We start from the raw sequence: 25,355 nt of genomic DNA, 5'->3' as shown, positions 1-25,355 counted from the left end.
AGAATAAGGATATTTTGGAGATCATTTCCTTTTCAAACAACCGAAAGTGAGCAGGTGTAATCTGAATAAAGGGAAAAAGGCCCTTCTTGAACATAGGATGAGACATTCGTACCAGTTTACTAGAGAACCAGTTTGGATTTAAGTATAACTTTTGTATGACCGATGCCTTTAGTGAGAGGTCTAATGCTTTAATATTTAATAATTTCTGCCCTCCGAATTCATATTCGTTATATAAATAGGCCCTTTTGTAACAGTCCTGACCTGTTTTATGTTATTTTTTATGTGTTTATGGTCAGGGCATGTGTTTTGGGTGGGCAGTCTATGTTATCTGTTTCTATGTTGGTTTTGGGGTACCTGGTATGGCTCTTGATTAGAGGCAGGTGGTTTGCGTTTTCCTCTAATTAAGAGTCATATTTAGGTAGGGCGTTCTCACTGTTTGTTTGTGGGTGATTGTCTCCTGTGTCGTCAAATGTATTTTTCCATACGGGACTGTTTGGCTGTTCGTTTCGTTTCGTTTCGATGTCGTCTGTTTCCTGTACGTGAGTTTATGTTTAGTTATGTAAGTTTATGTTCAGGTTTCGTCAACGTCGTTTTCTTGTTTTGATGTTTTGAAAGTGTTTTGTTTTGTTTCGTATTGCCGTCGTATTTATAATAAAGATGGCTTATTTCCCAAATGCTGCGTTTTGGTCCGAAGATCCTTCTCTCCTCACCTCGTCTGAGGATGAGGAGAGCGACAGCCGTTACAGAATCACCCACCACGCTAAGACCAAGCGGCAAGGGAAAACTAAACGGAGTAAGGGACAGGAGAGAAAGGAGCAATGGACATGGGACGATGTATTGGACGGAAAGGGTTGCTACACTTGGGAGGAGATCCTGGCTGGTAGGGATCGCCTCCCATGGGAACAGGTGGAGGCACTGAGGAGAGCAGAGGCTACCGGGGAGAGGAACCGGAGCTATGAGGGAACGCGTCTGGCACGGAAGCCAAAAAAGCCCGTAAGTAATTCCCAAAAATTTCTTGGGGGGGGGGCTAGGAGGTAGTGGGCCAAGGGCAGGTAGGAGACCTGCGCCCACTTCCCAGGCTTACCGTGGAGAGCGGGAGTACGGGCAGGCGCCGTGTTACGCAGTAGAGCGCACGGTGTCTCCTGTACGAGTGCATAGCCCAGTGCGGGTTATTCCACCTCCCCGCACTGGGAGGGCTAGATTGGGTATTGAGCCAGGTGTCATGAGGCCGGCTCAACGCGTCTGGTCTCCAGTGCGTCTCCTCGGGCCCGCATACATGGCACCGGCCTTACGCATGGTTTCCCCGGTTCGCCTACATAGGCCGGTGCGGGTTATTCCACCTCCCCGCACTGGTCGGGCGACCGGGAGCATTCAACCAGGTAAGGTTGGGCAGGCTCAATGCTCAAGAGTGCCAGTACGCCTCCACGGTCCGGTATTTCCAGCGCCACCTCCCCGCCCCAGCCTAGTACCTACAGTGTCTACACTACGCACTAGGCTACCAGTGCGTATCCTGAGCCCTGTTCCTCCTCCACGCACTCTCCCTGTAGTGCGTGTATCTAGCCCGGTGCCTCCAGTTCCGGCCCCACGCACTAAGCTACCAGTGCGTCTTCAGAGCCCTGTACACACTGTATCTTCTCCCCCTACTAATCCTGATGTGCTTGTCCTCAGCCCGGCGTCACCAGTACCGGTGCCTCGCATCAGTTACAGAGTGGGCTTTGAGAGTACAGTGTGCCCTGTCCCTGCTCCCCGCACTAGTAGGATGGTGCTTATCCTTAGCCCGGTGCCTCCAGTTCCGGCACCACGCACCAGGTCTACAGTGCGCCGTATCCGGCCAGAGCCATCCGTCTCCCCAGCGCCATCTGAGCCATCCGTCTCCCCAGCGCCATCTGAGCCATCCGTCTCCCCAGCGCCGTCTGAGCCATCCGTCTCCCCAGCGCCGTCTGAGCCATCCGTCTGCCAGGAGCCTGCAAAGCCGCCCGTCTGCCATGAGCCTGCAAAGCCGCCCGTCTGCCATGAGCCTGCAAAGCCGCCCGTCTGCCATGAGCCTACAGAGCCATCCGCCAGACAGGAGCCGCTAGAGCCGTCAGCCAGACAGGAGCCGCTAGAGCCGCCCGCCAGACAGGATCTGCCAGAGCCGCCAACCAGACAGGATCTGCCAGAGCCGCCAACCAGACAGGATCTGCCAGAGCCGCCAACCAGACAGGATCTGCCAGAGCCGCCAGCGAGCCATGAGCAGCCAGAGCCTTCAGAGAGCCATGAGCAGCCAGAGCCGTCAGAGAGCCATGAGCAGCCAGAGCCGTCAGAAAGCCATGAGCAGCCAGAGCCGTCAGAGAGCCATGAGCAGCCAGAGCCGTCAGAGAGCCATGAGCAGCCAGAGCCGTCAGAGAGCCATGAGCAGCCAGAGCCGTCAGAGCGCCATGAGCGTCGAGAGCCGTCAGCCTGCCATGAGCGTCGAGAGCCGTCAGCCTGCCATGAGCGTCGAGAGCCGTCAGCCTGCCATGAGCGTCGAGAGCCGTCAGCCTGCCATGAGCGTCGAGAGCCGTCAGCCTGCATAGACCTGCCAGAGTCCCTCAGCCAGGATCTGCCAGAGTTTATCAGCCGGGACCTGCCCCTTGTCCCGGTGTTGCCCCTTGTTCCGGTGCTGCCCCTTGTCCGGGTGCTGCCCCTTGTCCCGGTGCTGCCCCTTGTCCCGGTGCTGCCCCTTGTCCCGGTGCTGCCCCTTGTCCCGGTGCTGCCCCTTGTTCCGGTGCTGCCCCTTATTCCGGTGCTGGTCCTTATCCTGGTGCTGCCCCTTGTTCCGGTGCTGCCCCTTGTCCCGGTGCTACCCCTTGTTCCGGTGCTGCCCCTTGTCCCGGTGCTGGCCGTTTATTTAGGGGAAGGTAGTTTTAGGGTGGTCATTGGAAGGGGTAGACAGAAGAGGGGAGTGACTATGGTGGTGTGGGGACAGCGTCCTGAGCCGGAGCCACCACCGTGGTCAACTGCCCACCCAGACCCTCCCCTGGACTTTGTGCTGGTGCGCCCGGCGTTCGCACCTTGGGGGGGGGGGTTCTGTAACAGTCCTGACCTGTTTTATGTTGTTTTTTATGTGTTTATGGTCAGGGCATGTGTTTTGGGTGGGCAGTCTATGTTATCTGTTTCTATGTTGGTTTTGGGTTACCTGGTATGGCTCTTGATTAGAGGCAGGTGGTTTGCGTTTTCCTCTAATTAAGAGTCATATTTAGGTAGGGCGTTCTCACTGTTTGTTTGTGGGTGATTGTCTCCTGTGTCGTCAAATGTATTTTTCCATACGGGACTGTTTGGCTGTTCGTTTCGTTTCGATGTCGTCTGTTTCCTGTACGTGAGTTTATGTTTAGTTATGTAAGTTTATGTTCAGGTTTCGTCAACGTCGTTTTCTTGTTTTGATGTTTTGAAAGTGTTTTGTTTTGTTTCGTATTGCCGTCGTATTTATAATAAAGATGGCTTATTTCCCAAATGCTGCGTTTTGGTCCGAAGATCCTTCTCTCCTCACCTCGTCTGAGGATGAGGAGAGCGACAGCCGTTACACCTTTTAATTTTATCTGGCTTGCCGTTCCAAATAAAATTGAATATTTTTTGTTCATATAATTTAAAAAACAGGTCACTAGGTGTAGGCAAAACCATAAGCAAATAGGTAAACTGTGATATGACTAAAGAGTTAATTAGGGTGATTTTTCCACAAATAGACAGGTATTTTCCTTTCCATGGTAGCAAGATCTTATCTATTTTTGCTAACTTTCTATAAAAATTTATTGGAGTGAGATCATTTCTTTCTTTTGGGATTTTTATACCGAGTATGTCCACATCTCCGTCAGACCATTTAATTGGTAAACTACATGGCAATATAAAATGTGTATTTTTTAGTGATCCAATACGTAATATGGTACATTTATCATAATTTGGTTTTAATCCAGAGAGGATAGCAAAGATCTATCTAGATCTTTATCTAGATCCTCTATGAGGCCCTGGAGAGACTCTAGTTGTGGTTTTAAAAGAAAACATGAATCATCAGCGTACAATGACACCTTAGTTTTTAAGCCATGGATTTCTAATCCTTTAATATTAATGTTTGATCTAATTTTAACAGCTAACATTTCGATGGCAATAATAAATAGATATGCCGATAGTGGACAACCTTGTTTTACTCCTCTAGATAGTTTAAAACTTTCTGAGATGTAGCCATTATTTACTATTTTACACCTAGGGTTACTATACATAATTTTAACCCATTTTATAAGAGATTCCCCAAAATTGAAATATTCTAGGCATTTATATATAAACTCCAGTCGTACTTTATCAAAAGCCTTTTCAAAATCAGCTATGAAAACCAGGCCTGGTGTCCCCGATATCTCATAGTGTTCTATTGTTTCCAGTACTTGCCTTATATTATCTCCAATGTATCGTCCATGTAAAAAACCTGTCTGATTAGGATGAATAATATCTGACAAAACTTTTTTTATTCTATGCGCCAAGCATTTTGCTAGGATTTTTGCATCACAACACTGAAGTGTAAGAGGTCTCCAATTTTTTAATTGGACTGGATCTTTATATATACCACTTGGGTCCTGTTTCACTAATAACGATATCAGACCTTCTTGTTGTGTGTCTGATAATCTACCATTTATATAGGAGTGGTTAAAACAAGTTAATAATGGTCCTTTGAGTATATCAAAAAACGTTTTGTATACTTCCACTGGTATGCCATCCAGCCCTGGAGTTTTCCCATCTTTAAAGGCCCCAATTGCAACAAGCAGTTCCTCCTCTGTAATTTGGCCTTCACATGAGTCTTTCTGTTCAGATGTTAATTTTACATTATTAATAGGAAAAAAATCCATACAATTAGTTTCAGTTAGTGGCGATGGAGGAGCCTGAAACGAAAACATATTCTTAAAGTACTTTACTTCCTCTTTCAAAATATCATTTGGTGAATCATGCGTGACATCATTTGTCACAAGTTTTAATACATTTTTTTTGGTAGCATTTCTATATTGAAGATTGAAAAAGAATTTGGTGCATTTTTCCCCATATTCCATCCATGGGCGGAGCAATTGCCGTACCTGGCGGTGATACAGCCCGACAGGATGCTCTCGATTTTGCGTCTGTAAAAGTTTTTGAGTGTTTTTGAGTGTTTTTGGTGACAAGCTGAATTTCTTCAGCCTTCTGAGGTTGAAGAGGCAATGCTGCGCCTTCTTCAACACGCTGTCTGTGTGGGTGGACCATTTCAGTTTGTCCGTGATGTGTACGCTGAGGAACTTAAAACTTTCCACTTTCTCCACTACTGTACCGTAGATGTGGATAAGGGGGTTCGCCCTCTGCTGTTTCCTGAAGTCCACGATCATCTCCTTTGTTTTGTTGACGTTGAGTGTGAGGTTATTTTCCTGACACCCCACTCCGAGGGCCCTCACCTCCTCCCTGTAGGCCGTCTCGTCGTTGTTGGCAATCAAGCCTACCACTGTAGTGTCGTCTGCAAACTTGATGATTGAGTTGGAGGCGTGCATGGCCACGCAGTCATGGGTGAACAGGGAGTACAGAAGAGGGCTGATAACTCACCCTTGTGGGGCCCCAGTGTTGAGGATCAGCGGGGTGGAGATGTTGTTTCCTACCCTCACCACCTGGGGGCGGCCCGTCAGGGAGTCCAGTACCCAGTTGCACAGGGCGGGGTCGAGACCCAGGGTCTCAAGCTTAATGACGAGTTTGGAGGGTACTATGGTGTTAAATGCTGAGCTGTAGTCGATGAACAGCATTCTTACATAGGCATTCTTTTGTCCAGATGGGTTTATGCAGTGTGCAGTGTGATTGCGATTGCGTCGTCTGTGGACCTATTGGGGCGGTAAGCAAATTGGAGTGGGTCTAGTGTGTCAGGTAGGGTGGAGGTGATATGGTCCTTGACTAGTCTCTCAAAGCAATTCATGATGATGGAAGTGAGTGCTACGGGGCGATAGTCATTTAGCTCAGTTACCTTAGCTTTCTTGGGAACAGGAACAATGGTGGCCCTCTTGAAGCATGTGGGAACAGCAGACTGGGATATGGATTGATTGAATATGTCCGTAAACACACCAGCCAGCTGGTCTGCGCATGCTCTGAGGATGCAGCTGGGGATGCCGTTTGGGCCGGCAGCCTTGCGAGGGTTAACACGTTTAAATGTTTTACTCACGTCAGCTGCAGTGAAGGAGAGCCCGCAGGTTTTGGTAGCGGGCCGTGTCAGTGGCACTGTATTGTCCCTAAAGCAAGCAAAGAAGTTGTTTAGTTTGTCTGGGAGCAAGACATCGTGGTCCACGACGGGGCTGGTTTTCCTTTTGTAGTCCGTGATTGACTGTAGACCCTGCCACATACCTCTTGTGTCTGAGCCGTTGAATTGCGACTCTACTTTGTCTCTATACTGACGCTTAGTACACAGGATCATCCTTCAATACAAATATTTACTCCACTCATGCAATCTTTCAATTATGTAAAAGAACCTTTGTCCTGAGAGAAGACTGTGTGCCCAGTGTGTGTGTGTGTGTGCCTGTGAGAGAGAGATAGAGAGCGAAACCCTACTGTGATGGTCTGGGCATAAATCACACAAAAATAACACTAGACACTATAGAACAGAAAACTTTTACTATCTCATCCTGGAATATAAAAGGTCTGAGGTCAACTGCCTTTGGCCTAAAGAGAAGGAACCCAGATTCCTCAAAGAAATTGGAAATGCAGACATTGTAATCCTACAAGAAACATGGTATAAAGGAGACAGACCCACTGGCTGCAATCTAGGTTACAGAGTCCCATCCACCAAACTGCCAGGTGTAAAGCAGTGAAGAGACTCAGGGGGTATGCTAATTTGCTATAGAGCAGACCTAAACCACTCTATTAAATTAGTAAAAACAGGAACATTTTACATCTGGCTAGAAATTAATAAGGAAATGATCTCAACGGAGAAAAATGTCCTCATGTGTGCTACCTATATCCCCCCAGTGGAATCCCCATAATTTAACGACGACAGCTTCTCCATCTTATAGGGGGAGATCAACAATTTCCAGGCCCAGAGACATGTACTAGTCTGTGGCGACCTAAACGCCAGAACTGGACAAGAACTTGACACCCTCAGCACACATTGGGACAAACACCTACCTGGAGGTGACAGCATTCCCTCCCCTATATGCCCCCTAGACATAACTACAACAACATAACCAACAAAAACAGGTCACAACTCCTACAGCTCTGTCGGACGCTGGATATGTACATAGTCAATGGTAGGCTTCGAGGGGACTCCTATGGTAGGTACTGTACACCTACAGTATAGATCACCTCTTGGCAGTAGAACTGTAGACTACTTTATCACTGACCTCAACCCAGAGTCTCTTAGAGCGTTCACAGTCAGTTGTCACGTTGGTAACAAAAATTTGAGAGACAGGCGCAGGAATGCGTGATCTGGGTTTTATTCAGCCCAAATTACGGCGTACCGTGTAAAGGCACGGGGACGAAGACCAAATAAACACGTAACAAAACACATAGGGTAGAAACCCAAACAAAAGAGCGAGGAGTACCTTGAATAAATAACACACACGCACAATGATTAACACACGGGACGAGACCCGTAATCATCTGCACAATCCACAAGGGCACGAAAGCCAAAACACACAGCACAGGTACTCACATGCACCAACGGTTCATTGTAACAATAATCAACAAGACCATGGAAACCAAAGGGCAGATATATACAAATACTTGTGGGAATAGGGGACAGATGTGCATGATGAAAGATCTAGAGGGATCCGTGACATCAGTCCACTGACACCCCTATCAGATCACAGCAAAATCACACTCTACTTTAACAGAGCTTTGCTCAATCATGAGGCATCAAAGCCAAAGGAACTGAGTCATATTAAGAAATGCTATAGATGGAAGGAAAGTAGTGTGGAAATCTACCAAAAAACAATTAGGCAACAACAAATTCAATCCCTTCTAGACAATTTCCTGGACAAAATGTTTCACTGTAATAGTGAAGGTGTCAACTTGGCAGTAGAATACCCAAACAGTATATTTGACCTCTCAGCTTCCCTATCGAATCTAAAAATTTCAAGCAGACAACCTAAGAAAATTAACAACAATGACAAATGGTTTGATGAATAATGCAAAAACCTAAGAAGGAAATTGAGAAACCCATCTAACAAAAAACATAGAAAACCAGAAAACCTGAGCCTACGTATTCACTATGGTGAATCATTAAAACAATACAGAAATACAATACGGAAAAGAAGGAACAGCACATCAGAAATCAGCTCAATGTAATTGAAGAATCCATAGAATCTAACCACTTCTGGGTAACTCTAAACAAACAACAACATAATGAGTTATCTATCCAAAACGGAGATGTACGGATTCTTCAATATTTTAGGCTCAACAAAAAAGATCAAACACCAAAATACATGATCAAATACAAATCTTAGAATCAACTATTAAAGACTACCAGAACCCACTGGATTCTTCAATTACATTGAATGAACTACAGGACAAAATACAAACCCTCCAACCAAAAAAGGCCTGTGGGGTTGAAGGTATCCTAAATGAAATGATAAAATATACAGACCACAAATTTCAATTGGCTATACTTAAACTCTTTAACATCATCCTCAGCTCTGGCATATTCCCCAATATTTGGAACCAAGGACTGATCACCCCAATCCACAAAAGTGGAAACAAATTTGACCCCAATAACTACCGTGGGATATGCGTCAACAGAAATCTTGGGAAAATCCTCTGCATTATCATTAACAGCAGACTCGTACATTTCCTCAGCAAAAACAATGTATTGAGAAAATGTCAAATGGGCTTGTTACCAAATTACCATACTCACCCTGCACACCCTAATTGACAAACACAAAACAAAGGCAAAGTCTTCTCATGCTTTGTTGATTTCAAAAAAGCTTTCGACTTAATTTGGCATGAGGGCCTGCTATACAAATTGATGGAAAGTGGTGTTGGGGGAAAAATATACAACATTACAAAATTCATGTACACAAAACAACAAGTGTGCGGTTAAAATTGGCAAAAAAACACACACGTGTTCATCAACATATATATCAACAAATTGGCGAGGGCACTAGAACGGTCTGCAGCACCTGGCCTCACCCTACTAGAATCTGAAGTCAAATGTCTACTGTTTGCTGATGATCTGGTGCTTCTCTCTCCAACCATTGAGGGGCTACAGCAGAACATAGATCTTCTGCACAGATTCTGTCAAACCTGGGCCCTGACAGTAAATCTCAGTAAGACAAACAAGGTCCAGTTGCCAGGACCACGAATACAAATTCCATCTAGACACCGTTGCCCTAAACATCAGGGCCACAGGTATGCCATCAAAAGGAACATAAAATTAGGATCTGGCTAAAAATACTTGAATCCGTTATAGAACCCATTGCCCTTCATGGTTGTGAGGTCTGGGGTCCGCTTACCAACCAAGATTTCACAAAATGGGACAAACATCAAATTGAGACTGCATGCAGAATTCTGCAGAAATATCCCCCGTGAACAACGTAGAACACCAAATAATGCATGTGGAGGAGAATTAGGCCGATACCCACTAATTATCAAAATCCAGAAAAGAGCTGTGAAATTCTACAACCACCTAAAAGGAAGTGATTCCCAAACCTTCCATAACAAACCCATCACCTACAGAGAAGTTAACCTGGAGAAGAGCCCTCTAAGTAAGCTGGTCCTGGGGCTCTGTTCACAAACGGAAACAGATCCCACAGAGCCCCAGGACAGCAACACAATTAGACCCAACCAAATCATGAGAAAACAAAAAGATAATTACTTGACACATTGGAAATAATTTATAGAAATACAGAGCAAACTAGAATGCTATTTGGCCCTAAACAGAGAGTACACAGTGGCAGAATACTTGACCACTGTGACTGACCCAAAATTAAGTGTCACGACTTCCGCCAAAGTCGGTCCCTCTCCTTGTTCGGGCAGCGTTCGGCGGTCGATGTCACCTGGTTTCTAGCCACCGCCGATCCATTTTCATTTTCCATTTTTTCTGTCTTTGTCTTTTCACACCTGGCTTCACTTGTTCAATTACTTGTTTATTATTTAACCCCCTGTTCTACGTGTTGTATTTGTGAGTAATTGTTTGTTGTATTGTGGTCCGCATTGGGCTTGGTAATTCTCTTGTTGTCACGTTCCTGACCTGTTTTCTGTTGTTTTGTATGTGTGTGATGGTCAGGGCGTGAGTTTTGGGTGGGCAGTCTATGTTTTCTGTTTCTATGTTGGTTTTGGGTTGCCTGGTATGGCTCTTAATTAGAGGCAGGTGTTTTGCGTTTTCCTCTAATTGAGAGTCATATTAAGGTAGGGTGTTCTCACTGTTTGTTTGTGGATGATTGTCTCCTGTGTCCTTGTCGGTGTACCACACGGGACTGTAGCGTTTGTTCGGTATTTGTGTAGTCTGTTTTCCCTGTCCGTGCGTTCTTCGTGTTTTATGTAAGTACTCTCGTTCAGGTCTATCTTCTTCGTTTTGTTGTTTTGTAAAATATTCAAGTGTTCTTCGTGTGTTTAGTTTTGTCTTGTAAATAAAGTTTCATGATGTATTCACAACCCGCTGCACGTTGGTCAAATCCATGCTACTCCTCTTCTGATGAGGAGAAGGAGGAAGCGCGTTACACTTGTATTTTGATGACTTTGAGTAAAGTTACTTTTATTTACTCATCTCTGCTGTCCTCCGCCTAACTCTGCACCAGCTACACACAGACCTTTACATCAAGGAAAGCTTTGACTATGTACAGACTCAGTGAGCATAGCCTTGCTATTGAGAAAGGCTGCCAAAGACAGACCTGGCTCTCAAGAGAAGACAGGCTATGTGCACACTGCCCACAAAATGAGGTGGAAACTGAGCTGCACTTCCTAACCTCCTGCCAAATGATTGACCATATTAGAAACATATATTTCCCTCCGATTACACAGACCCACAAAGAATTTGAAAAAAAATCCAATTTGATAAACTTCCATATATATTGTGTGAAATACCACAGTGTGCAATCACAGCAGCAATATTTGTGACCTGTTGTCACAAGAAAAGGGCAACCAGTGAAGAACAAACACCACTAAATACAACCTATATTTATGTTTATTTATTTTCCATTTTGTACTTTAACTATTTGCACATCATTACAACACTGTATATATACATATTAGCAACTTGTTTAAGTGTAATGTTTACTGTACATTTTTTATTGTCTATATCACTTTTCTTTATTCTCTATTTCACTTGCTTAGGCAATGTAAACATATGTTTTCCATGCCAATAACACCCTTAAATTGAAATTGAATTGAGAGAGAGATGTTATATGTCATAGTTTGGCTCATTAGAAGGGGGAGAAGGGGGAGGAGGTTGAATCACATACAGTATTTTTCTCTGGTATATGGTACTGACTTCAGGGTTATACAGTAAAGAGTGTTTAGGATTCCAATGACTCTAAATGTGTTATTGTTTCTATTAGTTCAACACTGTGCTTTAGCAACACAATAATTTTTTGTCATGCCAATAAAAGAAAGACCGAGAAAGAGAGGTGGAGCTAGTGCCCTGAAAGGTTCTATTCTACGGTCGCGAGGTTCTGATCAGCTGCTTGCCTTGCTGTTGTAATTGGGTTCACATGAGAGGCTGGTGGTGGGACTCATTTCAGTTACAATCAGCAACAGCAGTAGTCTCGTGTTCAAATCTCTCTTTACTTACTCTCTCTAACTCTCTCCATCCCTCCTTCCCCTATTTTGCTCTCTCTCTCCCCTCATCTCTCTTTTTTTCTCCTTCTCCTGTATTCTCTCTCCTCTTTGCTCGCCTGTTGAGATTATTCACTCATAACTCAGAGGACCCAACATCCTAGCTGAGTCCAGACTGGAGCCATGGCTCCAGAAAAGGAAAGCAATGGTCTCGAAAACTACGCATTTGCTGTAAGTATAAACACAATTATTCCCGTGCTGGAGGATTATGTTGACATTTGCTGTAAGTATAAACTCAATTATTCCCATGCTGGAGGATTATGTTGACATTTGCTGTAAGTATAAACACAATTATTCCCGTGCTGGAGGATTATGTTGACATTTGCTGTAAGTATAAACACAATTATTCCCGTGCTGGAGGATTATGTTGACATTTGCTGTAAGTATAAACACAATTATTCCCGTGCTGGAGGATTATGTTGACATTTGCTGCAGTGACTTTGAGTAAAGATTATGTTCATAGTAAACCTAAAAGTTACAGTCTGTAAAGCATAAACACTGTAACATTTAGATATGTTTACACAATATTCAACAATGATAGTTTCTTAGTATCGGAGACAAACATTTGCGAGCGCCACCTATTACAGGTACAAGTTCTGAGGGAACACATGTAATGCATTTTCTGCACATAGATGAATGTGTAAACTCAAACAAAGAAACACATTCCAAGTGATTTCCAGCCTTGGTGATATATTGATTTCTTCCTCTTAACTAATTACCATATCATAACACATGTGGTACTCTTCAGATTGCATATTGTAGTTTTGTAATACTATAACGGGCTACAATAGTAAGTTAATCATTTCCAAGAAGTCTGAGTGAATTGATAAGAACTGAGTGCCTTGAATTCCTTAGAATGGGTCTTGTTTATATGAATGCTACTTCAACCCAACAGTCACTTGTATACCTTGAAATAGGATGTGTTCTCTATTATGGATTTGGTTGAGCAGAATGAAGCTGAGAAGTGTTGTTAACTTTCTATATGGTTCCGCCGGTACGATCACCTGACCCGCAATTAGTCCCTCATGCATAACTTACTTATAATGGTTCTCTGGTGCAAATAATTGACCGCAAAATTACAGGAAACAGTAAGGGGCAAGAAAAAACTTGAAGGATACTGGGTTTCTATGCGAGATGTTGAATTTGTTGATTTGTTGACACATATTTCTGATAAAATTGATTTAGTCCATGATAGCCCTGAAAATGTATTTAGCTACACATATTAGCCACTAATTTGTAGTTTATAAGTGTGTATATAAGTAGCTAATAAGGCTTTTATTTTCTGCATAAATATTGTCCAGAAATGTACATTGTACAGAAAGGGGCACACCTCCCCAACACCATGATCAAAATCACATAACGTTTGCCTGAAATAAAGGATTTGTGTAGTATAATGAGATAAGAAATGTATTCATCTTATATCATATACTGTACGCTATACAGTCAACATTCAAGTCAAATTTGACATAAACAATTAGCAACTAAACTTCCATAGTGTAAGCAAACAGTCTACACACATCTGAGTAAATCTATTCAGCTAGCACTGATAGGCTGGCTTTGGTATACAACTATACGCGACACGGGTTTCCAGAATGTCTTAGCAAAACACTTTCAGTAAATAATTTAAAACCCCTATGGGTGATAGTAGCCCTTTCCTGCAGTGAATGACCAAAAGCGCCCTCTTTGGCCTCATGGGTGAAATGTTATTCGTATTTTTCATAATTCCATCATCAATAAAGATACTTTTTTTTAAACAGACGAAAATTCAGTGTTTCTATGTCAAACAGTTTTGTTATATTTAAGTCTTCTGTAATGTAAATAAAGTGTAATATTGGGATGCAAACTCAAAATCAAATACATTTCAACTCAATATCTGACATGGTATAGGTGTCTTCTTATTTTAAACCCATAACCATGTGTGTGAGGTATATACTTTAGTTTCAAAGTAGATTTATTTAAGACTACCAATGATCACTCTGTGTGACCCTGATTTAGCTCACTGAATTAAAAGGTTTTAAGCCTATGTTATGAGCGATATTATGCCTGTGTTATGAGTGATATTATGTCTGTCAGACCCATTTGTGCCCCAATGAATGCGACCCTGTTCTCTGTCCTGTAGATTGATGGGCGTTTCTGTGATCTGGAGAAGGATGGAGAAGGCTCCGACCTCTCTGAGGAGGACGACAAGAACAAACTGGCTTACTGTGTCACAGACATCCCACCCTGGTACCTTTGCATCATTCTGGGCATCCAGGTAGGTCCAAGCCCTACTTTTTATAATTGGAGGCTCACTGTTCGAGGTTGGCCTGGGTGCAGCAGAGGATGGGCCTTCTCAGTGCTCCATTGATTTGATTAGGCAGTGTAATCAATTGGATGAACAGTCCTGTTTCCCAGGATTAATTTGGGCTCAAATTAAAAAGAAAGCCACCAAGTCACATGAGGACCTCAATCTTAAATATCCAACAGCGGGATGTTTGTTGAGGCTGATGGCAAATACTGTACCTGTACCTGTTATTTCAGCTGCTCATCTTGGCTTCAGTATCCTCGGTGGGTTTAACCCTCATGAGTGCATCTCCTCTTCTTCCTCTCTCCCCTCCATCCCCCCTTGTCTCTCCTCAGCATTGCTTGACAGCGTTTGGAGGGATCATCGCCATTCCTCTGATCCTGTCTCAGGGTCTGTGTCTGCAGCATGACAGCCTGACCCAGGGCCACCTCATCAGCACCATCTTCTTTGTGTCAGGCGTGTGCACCCTGCTGCAGGTCACCTTTGGAATCAGGTGAGGAGGGGAGCTGGGGTTGGTTGGATATGGCTTTGGGCCAATCATTCATCAGCAACAACAGAGTGACTGTTGACATAATGGGGGCCTACAGCAAGGGGAAGAAAGAACAAAGGGGCCAAACTTTATATGGTCAATGAAGATTGACCTTTAAAAGATAACCTCTTGTGATGGTGGAGTTACCCATATATGGAGACACCATACAGGTAGATGGCGAGGCTTGGCATCTCCTTGTTGTCTTGTCATGTTGGAATCAAAACAAAAGTGCCATGAATTCCATGAAATCAATATACTTTAAAACCAATGAAACCAAATCCAAACTGTGTAGACATGTTATCAGCTCGCTGATAATCACCCAAATAAACGCTAGACAGTCAGGGAGCATAGAAAATTCCCAAAACAATGGATAGATAGAGAAATTTGTTTTGCAAATTTTGACGGCAAGGGAAAACATAATAATGTAGTGCAGCCCTCCAGACCTTGTTGAAGACCAAATGAAGCCCCCGGGGCAAAATGAGTTTCACACCCCTGAACTGGGCTGTATACTATGGGTTCTTAAGTTTCCTACTAAGCCTCTGTTGACCTTTGGAGCATGTTTTTCAGGTCAGTGTGATGCATTAGCCTCACACAATAGGATATTATGCAGTGGGCACTGGGGCTTTAGGTTATTAAAGCATGTGCCATTATTGTGCACTAGCTAGGTCTTAGTATGGTATGCAAGTGCTAGATTTCTCTCAGAAACATCTATTTTCTGACTGAGAATGGAAAACGAGAATTGTTGTTCTGTCTATGGTGTACTGTAAGCAAGGTGTTGTTTTATCTATGGTGTACTGTAAGCAAGGTGTTGTTCTATCTATGGTGTACTGTAAGCAAGGTGTTGTTTTATCTATGGTGTACTGTAAGCAAGGTGTTGTTCTATCTATGGTGTACTGTAAGCAAGGTGTTGTTCTGTCTATGGTGTACTGTAAGCAAGGTGTTGTTCTATCTATGGTGTACTGTAAGCAAGGTGTTGTTTTATCTATGGTGTACTGTAAGCAAGGTGTTGTTCTATCTATGGTGTACTGTAAGCAAGGTGTTGTTTTATCTATGGTGTACTGTAAGCAAGGTGTTGTTCTGTCTATGGTGTACTGTAAGCAAGGTGTTGTTCTATCTATGGTGTACTGTAAGCAAGGTGTTGTTTTATCTATGGTGTACTGTAAGCAAGGTGTTGTTCTGTCTATGGTGTACTGTAAGCAAGGTGTTGTTCTATCTATGGTGTACTGTAAGCAAGGTGTTGTTCTGTCTATGGTGTACTGTAAGCAAGGTGTTCTATCTATGGTGTACTGTAAGCAAGGTGTTGTTCTGTCTATGGTGTACTGTAAGGCCATGTATGGCACTGCCCAACTGCCCAGGTCCAACCTGGCCAACCATAACCTGACCCAGAGTTCTGCATCATATCATTATAACAGGATTAGGTAGGAATTTCCATCTTATTAGGTCGATAAACTAGCTCACATTAAGTCCACATTCCTGCAGGCAAAGATCTCCAAAAGCCTGGAGGTCAGCTGTGAGGAAAACAATGGATGTGTTGAACTCGCTAGTAGGGAGTGAAACTCCAGCACAGCCCTGATCAGGATATGAGATGTGACACATTTATACATGTCAGTTAGAAACGTAGGTAATTGTATTGTAATGCCATAGGAGTCAACATTTACACAGACAAACAATCACTTCACTGTATTTAGTGGGTCCATTGTCATGACTGATCCATCTGTCATCAGTAGTATAATTGAAAGTGGGGCCTAATGTATCAGAGGATGGAGACACACAGCAGATAGTCATTACATTAACCTGTAGGAGTCTTGATTGGAAAGACATGGTTTTTACATAATGTCCTCACAAGATTTGAATCAGCCCTTCAAGGCCTAAAATTAGATCTAGAGAAACAATGTGCTGTGTGAGTCAGGACATGCTGTTTGAACCTGGAGGTTGCGCGTTTTGGATCGGGTTAGCTAAAGACTGGCACTTTGGCTGGGAGTTGATTGAGACTGTTCTCTATGGAAGGAAAGGAGAGGTTGATTAATAAAGGCAACCTTTGTTTGGATGATGTTACAGTAGTGCTCTGCATCTCAGCTCAATACTCATCTCTGACTACTACTGTACTAGACAAGTCTGTTTTGGATGATACTACAAAGCAAAGGGATTTAAATTCATCCTAATTCAATGTGAAATTGATTATGGGGATGAATTCCTTATGTACTAGTCTCTACACTTTAGACAGAACATCTTCACAATTGTGATTTCAGACATCATACTTCCCCCTCTTTCTCTTGCGCTTTCTCTCTCCCTTCCCCCTCTCTCTTTCTCTCCCTAATCTCTCTCTACCCCTCAGACTGCCCATTCTACAGGGGGGTACTTTCACCTTGCTGGCTCCCTCCATGGCCATGTTGTCGATGCCAGAGTGGACATGCCCTGCCTGGACCCAGAACGCTTCCCTGGTCAACGCCACCTCTCCTGAGTATGTAGAGGTGTGGCAGAGCCGCATGCGAGCGGTGAGTGACACAATTATTACACACACACACACAGAGAGAGAGAGAGAGAGAGAGAGAGAGAGAGAGAGGAGAGAGAGAGAGAGAGAGAGAGAGAGAGAGAGAGAGAGGAGAGAGAGAGAGAGAGAGGAGAGAGAGAGAGGAAGAGGATGAGAGAGAGAGAGAGAGAGAGAGAGAGAGAGAGAGGAGGAGAGGAGAGAGAGAGAGAGAGAGAGAGAGAGAGGAGAGAGAGAGGAGAGAGAGAGAGAGATGAGAGAGAGAGAGAGAGAAGAGAGAGAGAGAGAGAGAGAGAGGAGAGAGAGAGAGAGAGAGAGAGAGAGAGAGAGAGAGAGAGAGAGAGAGAGAGAGAGAGAGAGAGAGAGAGAGAGAGAGAGAGAGAGGAGAGAGAGGAGAGAGAGAGAGAGAGAGAGAGAGAGACTTGTAATGCCAGGGTTTGGCATGAGGGCATGTTTAGCCACGTCTTAATAACCCTTGACAACACATTATTTACAGGATTCCCATCTGTGTGTATATGCTTATGTGGTTTATTCCTCTACAGCTACAGGGCTCTATCATGGTGGGCTCCTTGTTCCAGGTCCTGGTGGGTTTCTCTGGCCTCATCGGTCTCTTCATGCGTTTCATTGGCCCCCTCACCATCGCACCCACCATCTCTCTGATTGGCCTGTCCCTATACGACTCAGCTGGAATGAATGCAGGGAACCACTGGGGCATCTCAACTATGTATGTACCTCTCAGTATGGTTATTTAAGTCTGATTTATGGGTTTTACTTCAAAACCCCCACATGCCTGTAGTCATCCATCCTTGACCTGGAGAGCCATACGGTGTGCAGGTTTGTGTTCCTGCCCAGCATTAAAAGATTCCCAGATTCAATTAATCGGCTGGATTTAGGGTTGTAACAAAAGCATGTTCACCCTCTAGCTGTTCCAGACCAGGTTTGGCGTAAGCTATGAATTCATGCATGTCAATGGCTACATACTGTAAGATGGTACCCATGCTAAGTGCATAACTAGAGGGCACATTCTGCTTTGTGAACAGAGTTAGTCTCTTTCCTACAGGACGACTGCTCTGATCATCCTGTTCTCCCAGTACCTCCGACACATCCCTGTACCATTCCCCACATACAGCAAGACCAAGAAACTCCACACCTCCAAGATTTACATCTTCCAAATTCTACCAGTAAGTCCATTAGAAAATTAAGACTCAAAGCTGTTCACTGTTCTCTCAAGCCCTTATATAGGACCCAGAGTTTTCCATGGTCAGTTTCTGAGTGTGGAAAAACTCCTGGTCCTAATAATGACTGGTGTAACATATTTACATGTACTGTATGTGACGTCTTCCTCAGGTGCTTCTTGGCATCACACTGTCATGGCTGATCTGCTACATCTTCACCATCTCTGACGTCCTGCCCTCACAGCCAGAGCAATATGGCTACCTGGCTCGCACAGACCTGAAGGGGGATGTCATAGTCCAAGCCCCCTGGTTCAGATTCCCATACCCAGGTAGGAGGCACAGCCGCTCAGGGGGAATCATAGGCAACAACTCCATAACCTGATAATCAGATGTTTGGATACATTTTTCCTGGTCTGGTCACATGGTCAGGTCACATGGTCAGGAAAAACTCAGGGCTTATCACCTATTCTAGCCCTAACCCTAACCTTTAGTACTATATGGGTAATGAATATGTATGGTTTATTGATATGTGCATTACTAAAAAGACCCTAATGTATTATACCACCCAAACCACTCAAACTCAGGTCAGTGGGGCTTACCAACAGTGAGCCTGGCGGGAGTGGTAGGGATCTTGGCTGGGGTGATATCCTCCATGATAGAGTCGGTGGGGGACTACCACGCCTGTGCCAGGCTGTCAGGGGCCCCTCCTCCCCCAAAGCATGCCATCAACAGGGGCATTGGCATCGAGGGGCTTGGCTGTCTGCTGGCTGGGGCCTGGGGCACAGGCAACGGAACCACCTCCTACAGTGAGAATGTGGGAGCATTGGGGATCACCAAGGTGAGATGGGCTAGAGGCTATTTTTCAATATAGAATCTGTTTTTAGATGTTAAACTGAGCTGAATCAATGTTTTTTTGGAATATAGAACTTACAAAGTCTCAATAGACAATGTTCTCTTTTCTTGCAGGTGGGCAGTCGAATGGTGATCATTGCTGGTGGCGTCTTGCTGATCATTATGGGACTGTTTGGTAAAATTGGAGCCATTTTCACCACCATCCCCACACCTGTGGTTGGAGGAATGTTCTTGGTCATGTTTGGGGTCATATCTGCAGCTGGAGTTTCAAATCTGCAGGTAAACTCCTGTGGAGACTCAAACCAGTTTGGACAGTTGCCTAGGTTTATTTACACATTGTTATTGTACAATGGCCACAAGACATTTAGCATATGAAGGCTTTTTCATTCAGGTCTTTACTGACAAGTAGGGTTGCAAAATTCAGGTAAAATTCTAAGGTTTTCCAGAAATCCCAGTTAAAATATGTCTGGTATCAGGGGGGAATAAGCAGGATCTCTGGGAATGCTCCAACCAGGATTTATGGAAAATATGGGAATTTGGGGAAAGTTTTGCAACCCTAATGACTGGTTGGCTCTGTTTATTTGTCATCTCCTCTCTCCTTATCATTTGACAGTATGCAGACATGAACTCCTCCCGGAACATCTTTATCTTTGGGTTTTCCATGTTTTCCGGACTGGTCATTCCAAACTGGATATTCAAGAACCCAGATGCCATAGCAACAGGTATCTGAGCAGATAACGCATGTAACACTGTAAAACAAAACATTCAAACTTCTTTACAAAAAAGCTGGGGGGAAAGCTCAACAGAAGATCAACATGGAGGTATAAGGTTCCTCTAGTATGTGAATTGGCCCAGTGTGATGAACTGTATTCTCTTTGTCAGGTGTGGTCGAGCTGGACCAACTGCTGCAGGTGCTTCTGACAACCAGCATGTTTGTTGGAGGCTTCTTTGGGTTCTTCCTTGACAACACCATTCCTGGTAAGCTTCCACCCAGGAATAAGGGGGAATATCTATCCAACTGTTTCACATAGAGTAATGATTAGGTAAAGAGTAGACATATTCAGTGTTAGTTCATCTCCTCCCCAGACCTCAAAAACAGTATACATCTTTCCTAAGATTCACAAGTCTCTGTTATAGGTGAGTTGCAGCATTCTAACGCCACTGCTTTGGGCCACACAGGAACCAAGCGAGAGCGAGGCATCCTAGCCTGGAACAAGATCCACCTGGACGACTCCAGCAACACCTTGGAGAGTAGCGAGGTGTACAACCTTCCATTTGGAATCAGCTCTTGCCTCTCCTCCTACACATGGGTTCGATATGTGCCGTTCCTCCCTCTGAATGCACCCAGCTCACAGGACAAGCCCGGGGTGGACTCTTTGGAGACCAACAAGCAACCTGGGAAGCCAGAGCCCTCACATATCATCAGATCAGTGGCCCTATGAACACTGAGCAAGCCCAGACTCTGGCTAAAACAACAACAACAATAACAAAGGCAGCTCTCGTGACTTGGACCACCTGTCCTGCTCTTAAGACACTGTAAAAGAACGCAATCCATACTTATTTAGTCAGACATTTTCTACTCACTTCTTGGCCAGAATCAGATTAGCAGTAACCCTCGTTAGCCAACAAACGCATAGCTTTTCATTGTTTTTGTTTAGTCAGTGTCGGAGGTGTAACTGCATTAGAGCTGAAATAATCCACAAGCGGCTCCTGGCATTACCTATCGCATACATTGCCATTGGATGCCATTGGATGCACCCAGTAGCATTAGTAGAAATCCCATGCAGCCACGTTACAAGTTCAAACACTGGAATGTGGGATGTAATGTACATCTTAATTAGGTTGATATAAATCCCTATTATCCCTATTATGTTGACTTCCAGCGCCGACAGAGAAGGCCGCCTCGCTTCGCGTTCCTAGGAAACTATGCAATATTTTGTTTTTTTACGTGTTATTTATTACATTGGTACCCCAGGAAATCTTAGGTTTTATTACATACAGTCGGGAGGAACTACTGGATATAAGAGCAACGTCAACTCACCATCATTACGACCAGAAATACGACTTTCCCAAAGCGGATCCTGTGTTTTGCCCACCACCCAGGACAATGGATCGGATCCCAGGCGGCGAACCAATACAACAACGCCGTTAAAGGGACAGACGAAGCGGTCTTCTGGTCAGGCTCCGGAGACGGGCACATCGCGCACCACTCCCGAGCATACTACTCGCCAATGTCCAGTCTCTTGACAACAAGGTTGATGAAATCCGAGCAAGGGTAGCATTCCAGAGAGACATCAGAGACTGTAACGTTCTTTGCTTCATGGAAACATGGCTCACTCGAGACACGCTATCGGAGTCGGTACAGCCAGCTGGTTTCTTCACGCATCGCGCCGATAGAAACAACCATCTTTCTGGTAAGAAGAGGGGCGGGGGAGGGGGGGGGTTAACGAGACGTGGTGTGATCATAACAACATACAGGAACTCAAGTCCTTCTGTTCACCTGACTTAGAATTCCTCACAATCAAATGTCGACCGCATTATCTACCAAGAGAATTCTCTTCGATTATAATCACAGCCGCATATATTCCCCCCCAAGCAGACACATCGATGGCCCTGAACGAACTTTATTTGACTCTATGTAAACTGGAAACCACATATCCTGAGGCTGCATTCATTGTAGCTGGTGATTTTAACAAGGCTAATCTGAAAACAAGACTCCCTAAATTCTATCAGCATATTGATGGTGCTACCAGGGCTGGTAAAACCCTGGATCATTGTTATTCTAACTTCCGCGACGCATATAAGGCCCTCCCCCGCCCTCCTTTCAGAAATGCTGACCACGACTCCATTTTGTTGCTTCCAGCCTATAGACAGAAAATAAAACAGGAAGCTCCCGCTCTCAGGTCTGTTCAGCGCTGGTCCGACCAATCTGATTCCACACTTCAAGATTGCTTTGATCACGTGGATTGGGATATGTTCCGCATTGCGTCAAACAACAACATTGACGAATACGCTGATTCGGTGAGCGAGTTCATTAGCAAGTGTATTGGCGATGTCGTACCCACAACAACTATTAAAACATTCCCCAACTAGAAACCGTGGATTGATGGCAGCATTCGGACTAAACTGAATGCGCGAACCACTGCTTTTAACCAGGGCAAGGTGACTGGAAACATGACCGAATACAAACAATGTAGCTACTCCCTTCGCAAGGCAATCAAACAAGCTAAGTGTCAGTATAGAGACAAAGTAGAGTCGCAATTCAACAGCTCAGACACAAGAGGTATGTGGCAGGGTCTACAGTCAATCACGGATTACAAAAAGAAAACCAGCCCCGTTGCGGACCAGGATGTCTTGCTCCCAGACAGACTAAACAACTTCTTTGCTCGCTTTGAGGACAATGCAGTGCCACTGACACGGCCCGCTACCAAAACCTGCGGACTCTCCATCACTGCAGCTGACGTGAGTAAAACATTTAAGCGTGTTAACCCTCGCAAGGCTGAAGGCCCAGACGGCATCCCCAGCCGCATCCTCAGAGCATGCGCAGACCAGCTGGCTGGTGTGTTTACGGACATATTCAATCAATCCTTATCCCAGTCTGCTGTTCCCACATGCTTCAAGAGGGCCACCATTGTTCCTGTTCCCAAGAAAGCTAAGGTAACTGAGCTAAACGACTACCGCCCCGTAGCACTCACTTCCGTCATCATGAAGTGCTTTGAGAGACTAGTCAAGGACCATATCACTTCCACCCAACCTGACACCCTAGACCCACTCCAATTTGCTTACGCCCCAATAGGTCCACAGACGACACAATCGCAACCACACTACACACTGCCCTAACCCATCTGGACAAGAGGAATACCTATGTAAGAATGCTGTTCATCGACTACAGCTCAGCATTTAACACCATAGTACCCTCCAAACTCGTCATCATGCTCGAGACCCTGGGTCTCGACCCCGCCCTGTGCAACTGGGTACTGGACTTCCTGACGGGCCGCCCCCAGGGGGTGAGGGTAGGTAACAACATCTCCACCCCGCTGATCCTCAACACTGGGGCCTCACAAGGGTGCATTCTGAGCCCTCTCCTGTACTCCCTGTTCACCCACGACTGCGTGGCCATGCACGCCTCCAACTCAATCATCAAGTTTGCAGACAACACTACAGTGGTAGGCTTGATTACCAACAACGACGAGACGGCCTACAGGGAGGAGGTGAGGGCCCTTGGAGTGTGGTGTCAGGAAAATATCCTCACACTCAATGTCAACTAAACAAAGGAGATGATCGTGACCTTCAAGAAACAGCAGAGGGAGCACCCCTCTATCCACATCGACGGGACAGTAGTCGAGAGGGTAGAATGTTTTAAGTTCCTCGGCGTACACATCACGGACAAACTGAATTGGTCCACCCACACAGACAGCGTGGTGAAGAAGGCGCCGCAGCGCCTCTTCAACCTCAGGAGGCTGAAGAAATTTGGCTTGTCACCAAAAGCACTCACAAACTTTTGCAGATGCACAATCGAGAGCATCCTGTCGGGCTGTATCACCGCCTGGTACGGCAACTGCTCCGCCCACAACCGTAAGGCTCTCCAGAGGGTAGTGAGGTTTGCACAACGCATCACCGGGGGCAAACTACCTGCCCTCCAGGACACCTACACCACCCGATGTCACAGGAAGGCCATAAAGATCATCAAGGACAACAACCACCTGAGCCACTGCCTCTTCACCCCGCTATCATCCAGAAGGCGAGGTCAGTACAGGTGCATCAAAGCAGGGACTGAGAGACTGAAAAACAGCTTCTATCTCAAGGCCATCAGACTGTTAAACAGCCACCACTAACATTGAGTGGCTGCTGCCATACATGTAAAAAATGTATCACTAGCCACTTTAAACAATGCCACTTAATATAATGTTTACATACAATACATTACTCATCTCATGTGTACATACTGTACTCGATACCATCTACTGCATCTTGCCTATGCCGTTCTGTACCATCACTCATTCATATATCTTTATGTACATATCCTTCATCCCTTTACACATGTGTGTATAAGGTAGCTGTTGTGAAATTGTTAGGTTAGATTACTCGTTGGTTATTACTGCATTGTCGGAACTAGAAGCACAAGCATTTCGCTACACTCGCATTAACATCGGCTAACCATGTGAGTGTGACAAATAAATTTGATTTGATTTAATGATTTTAAATGTGTCATTATTTCTATAAAGACTACACTTTCTCATTCTGAACTTTTAACATGGCTAGGATATCAGGACAGGTGTGGTTTCATGACAATGACTACAACAGCAGCTGCTATACATATTGACAGCTCTAACATCTGCGTGCACCATATCGCGCACATGTTGATTTTGTCCGCCCACACCAGACGTGATCAGGACTCGCAGTTTGAAATATCAAACAAACTCTGAACCAATTATATTAATTTGGGGACAAGTCGAAAAGCATTAAACATTTATGGCAATTTAGCTAGCTTGCTTGCTTTTGCTAGCTAATTTGTCCTGGGATATAAACATTGGGTTGCTGTTTTACCTGAAATGCACAAGTTCTCGACTCCGACGATTAATCCACAGATAAAACGGTAAACCAAATTAGTTTCTAGTCATCGCTCCTCCTTCCTTCAGGCTTCTTATTATTATTTGGACTTTATATGTCGGTTGGCAACCAACTGTAAGGTGCATTACCACCGATTGGAGTGTGGATCTCAGTTCATCTTTCAATCACCCATGTTGGTATATGCTCCTAAAAACCAATGAGAAGATGGAACGTGGGTATATGCTCCTAAAAACCAATGAGGAGATGGGAGAGGAAGGACTTGCAGTGCGTTGAGCGTCACAAATACAACCAAGTTATATTTTTGCGCCTGGCTACGCAGATGCTCGCTGACGTGTGGGTGCAGTGATTGAATAACATGTATGTGTATTTTGCAACGCTCGCGCACGCGACGCCTCCGGTATGGTCAGCATGTGAAGCAGATAAATGGCCCCCAAAAAATCTATGAAAAGCTCTGCGTTTGTCGGCTCACGAGGGTTACCGCTGATCGGATTGAATCCTGGCCCTTGTATAGGTTTGCTTTGTATTTTCTAAATGAACTTTTGGCAGGGATCTTTTGGCTTTTTGGGGTGTGAATACATTTTTGCTGTGAAACATATTCTTTCAAAGCTTGGAAATGTTGTACATTGTTCATATTTTTTTCTTTTCAGTGGATCTTGTATTTAATGATAACACAATGTATAAGAACTA

At 44.6% G+C, this 25,355-nt stretch overlaps 1 protein-coding gene across 1 annotated transcript; it reads left to right on the top strand.

Moving 5' to 3' along the window:
- The first annotated feature begins 11,630 nt into the window (after positions 1-11,630).
- Positions 11,631-24,294, top strand: LOC129862378 (solute carrier family 23 member 1-like). The gene is made up of 12 exons (XM_055933977.1): positions 11,631-11,940; positions 13,889-14,023; positions 14,389-14,546; positions 16,918-17,077; positions 17,613-17,794; positions 18,131-18,251; positions 18,418-18,574; positions 18,830-19,083; positions 19,212-19,376; positions 19,711-19,819; positions 19,980-20,075; positions 20,277-24,294. Exons 1-12 carry the CDS (start codon positions 11,893-11,895, stop codon positions 20,537-20,539), a joined length of 1,848 nt encoding a protein of 615 aa, XP_055789952.1. The 5' UTR covers positions 11,631-11,892; the 3' UTR covers positions 20,540-24,294.
- Positions 24,295-25,355: the final 1,061 nt, after the last annotated feature.

Source organism: Salvelinus fontinalis, chromosome 9 (assembly GCF_029448725.1).
Source record: "Salvelinus fontinalis isolate EN_2023a chromosome 9, ASM2944872v1, whole genome shotgun sequence".
Lineage (NCBI taxonomy): Eukaryota > Metazoa > Chordata > Actinopteri > Salmoniformes > Salmonidae > Salvelinus > Salvelinus fontinalis.
This window is presented reverse-complemented; position numbering and strand designations above follow the sequence as displayed.

Excerpts from the sequence above, each read along its gene's own strand:
- LOC129862378 (XM_055933977.1), top strand. The coding sequence starts at position 11,893 with ATGGCTCCAGAAAAGGAAAGCAATGGTCTCGAAAACTACGCATTTGCT. Across the intron at positions 14,024-14,388 it reads GCATCATTCTGGGCATCCAG|CATTGCTTGACAGCGTTTGG; the intron begins GTAGGTCCAAGC and ends GTCTCTCCTCAG. Across the intron at positions 17,078-17,612 it reads GGCAGAGCCGCATGCGAGCG|CTACAGGGCTCTATCATGGT; the intron begins GTGAGTGACACA and ends ATTCCTCTACAG.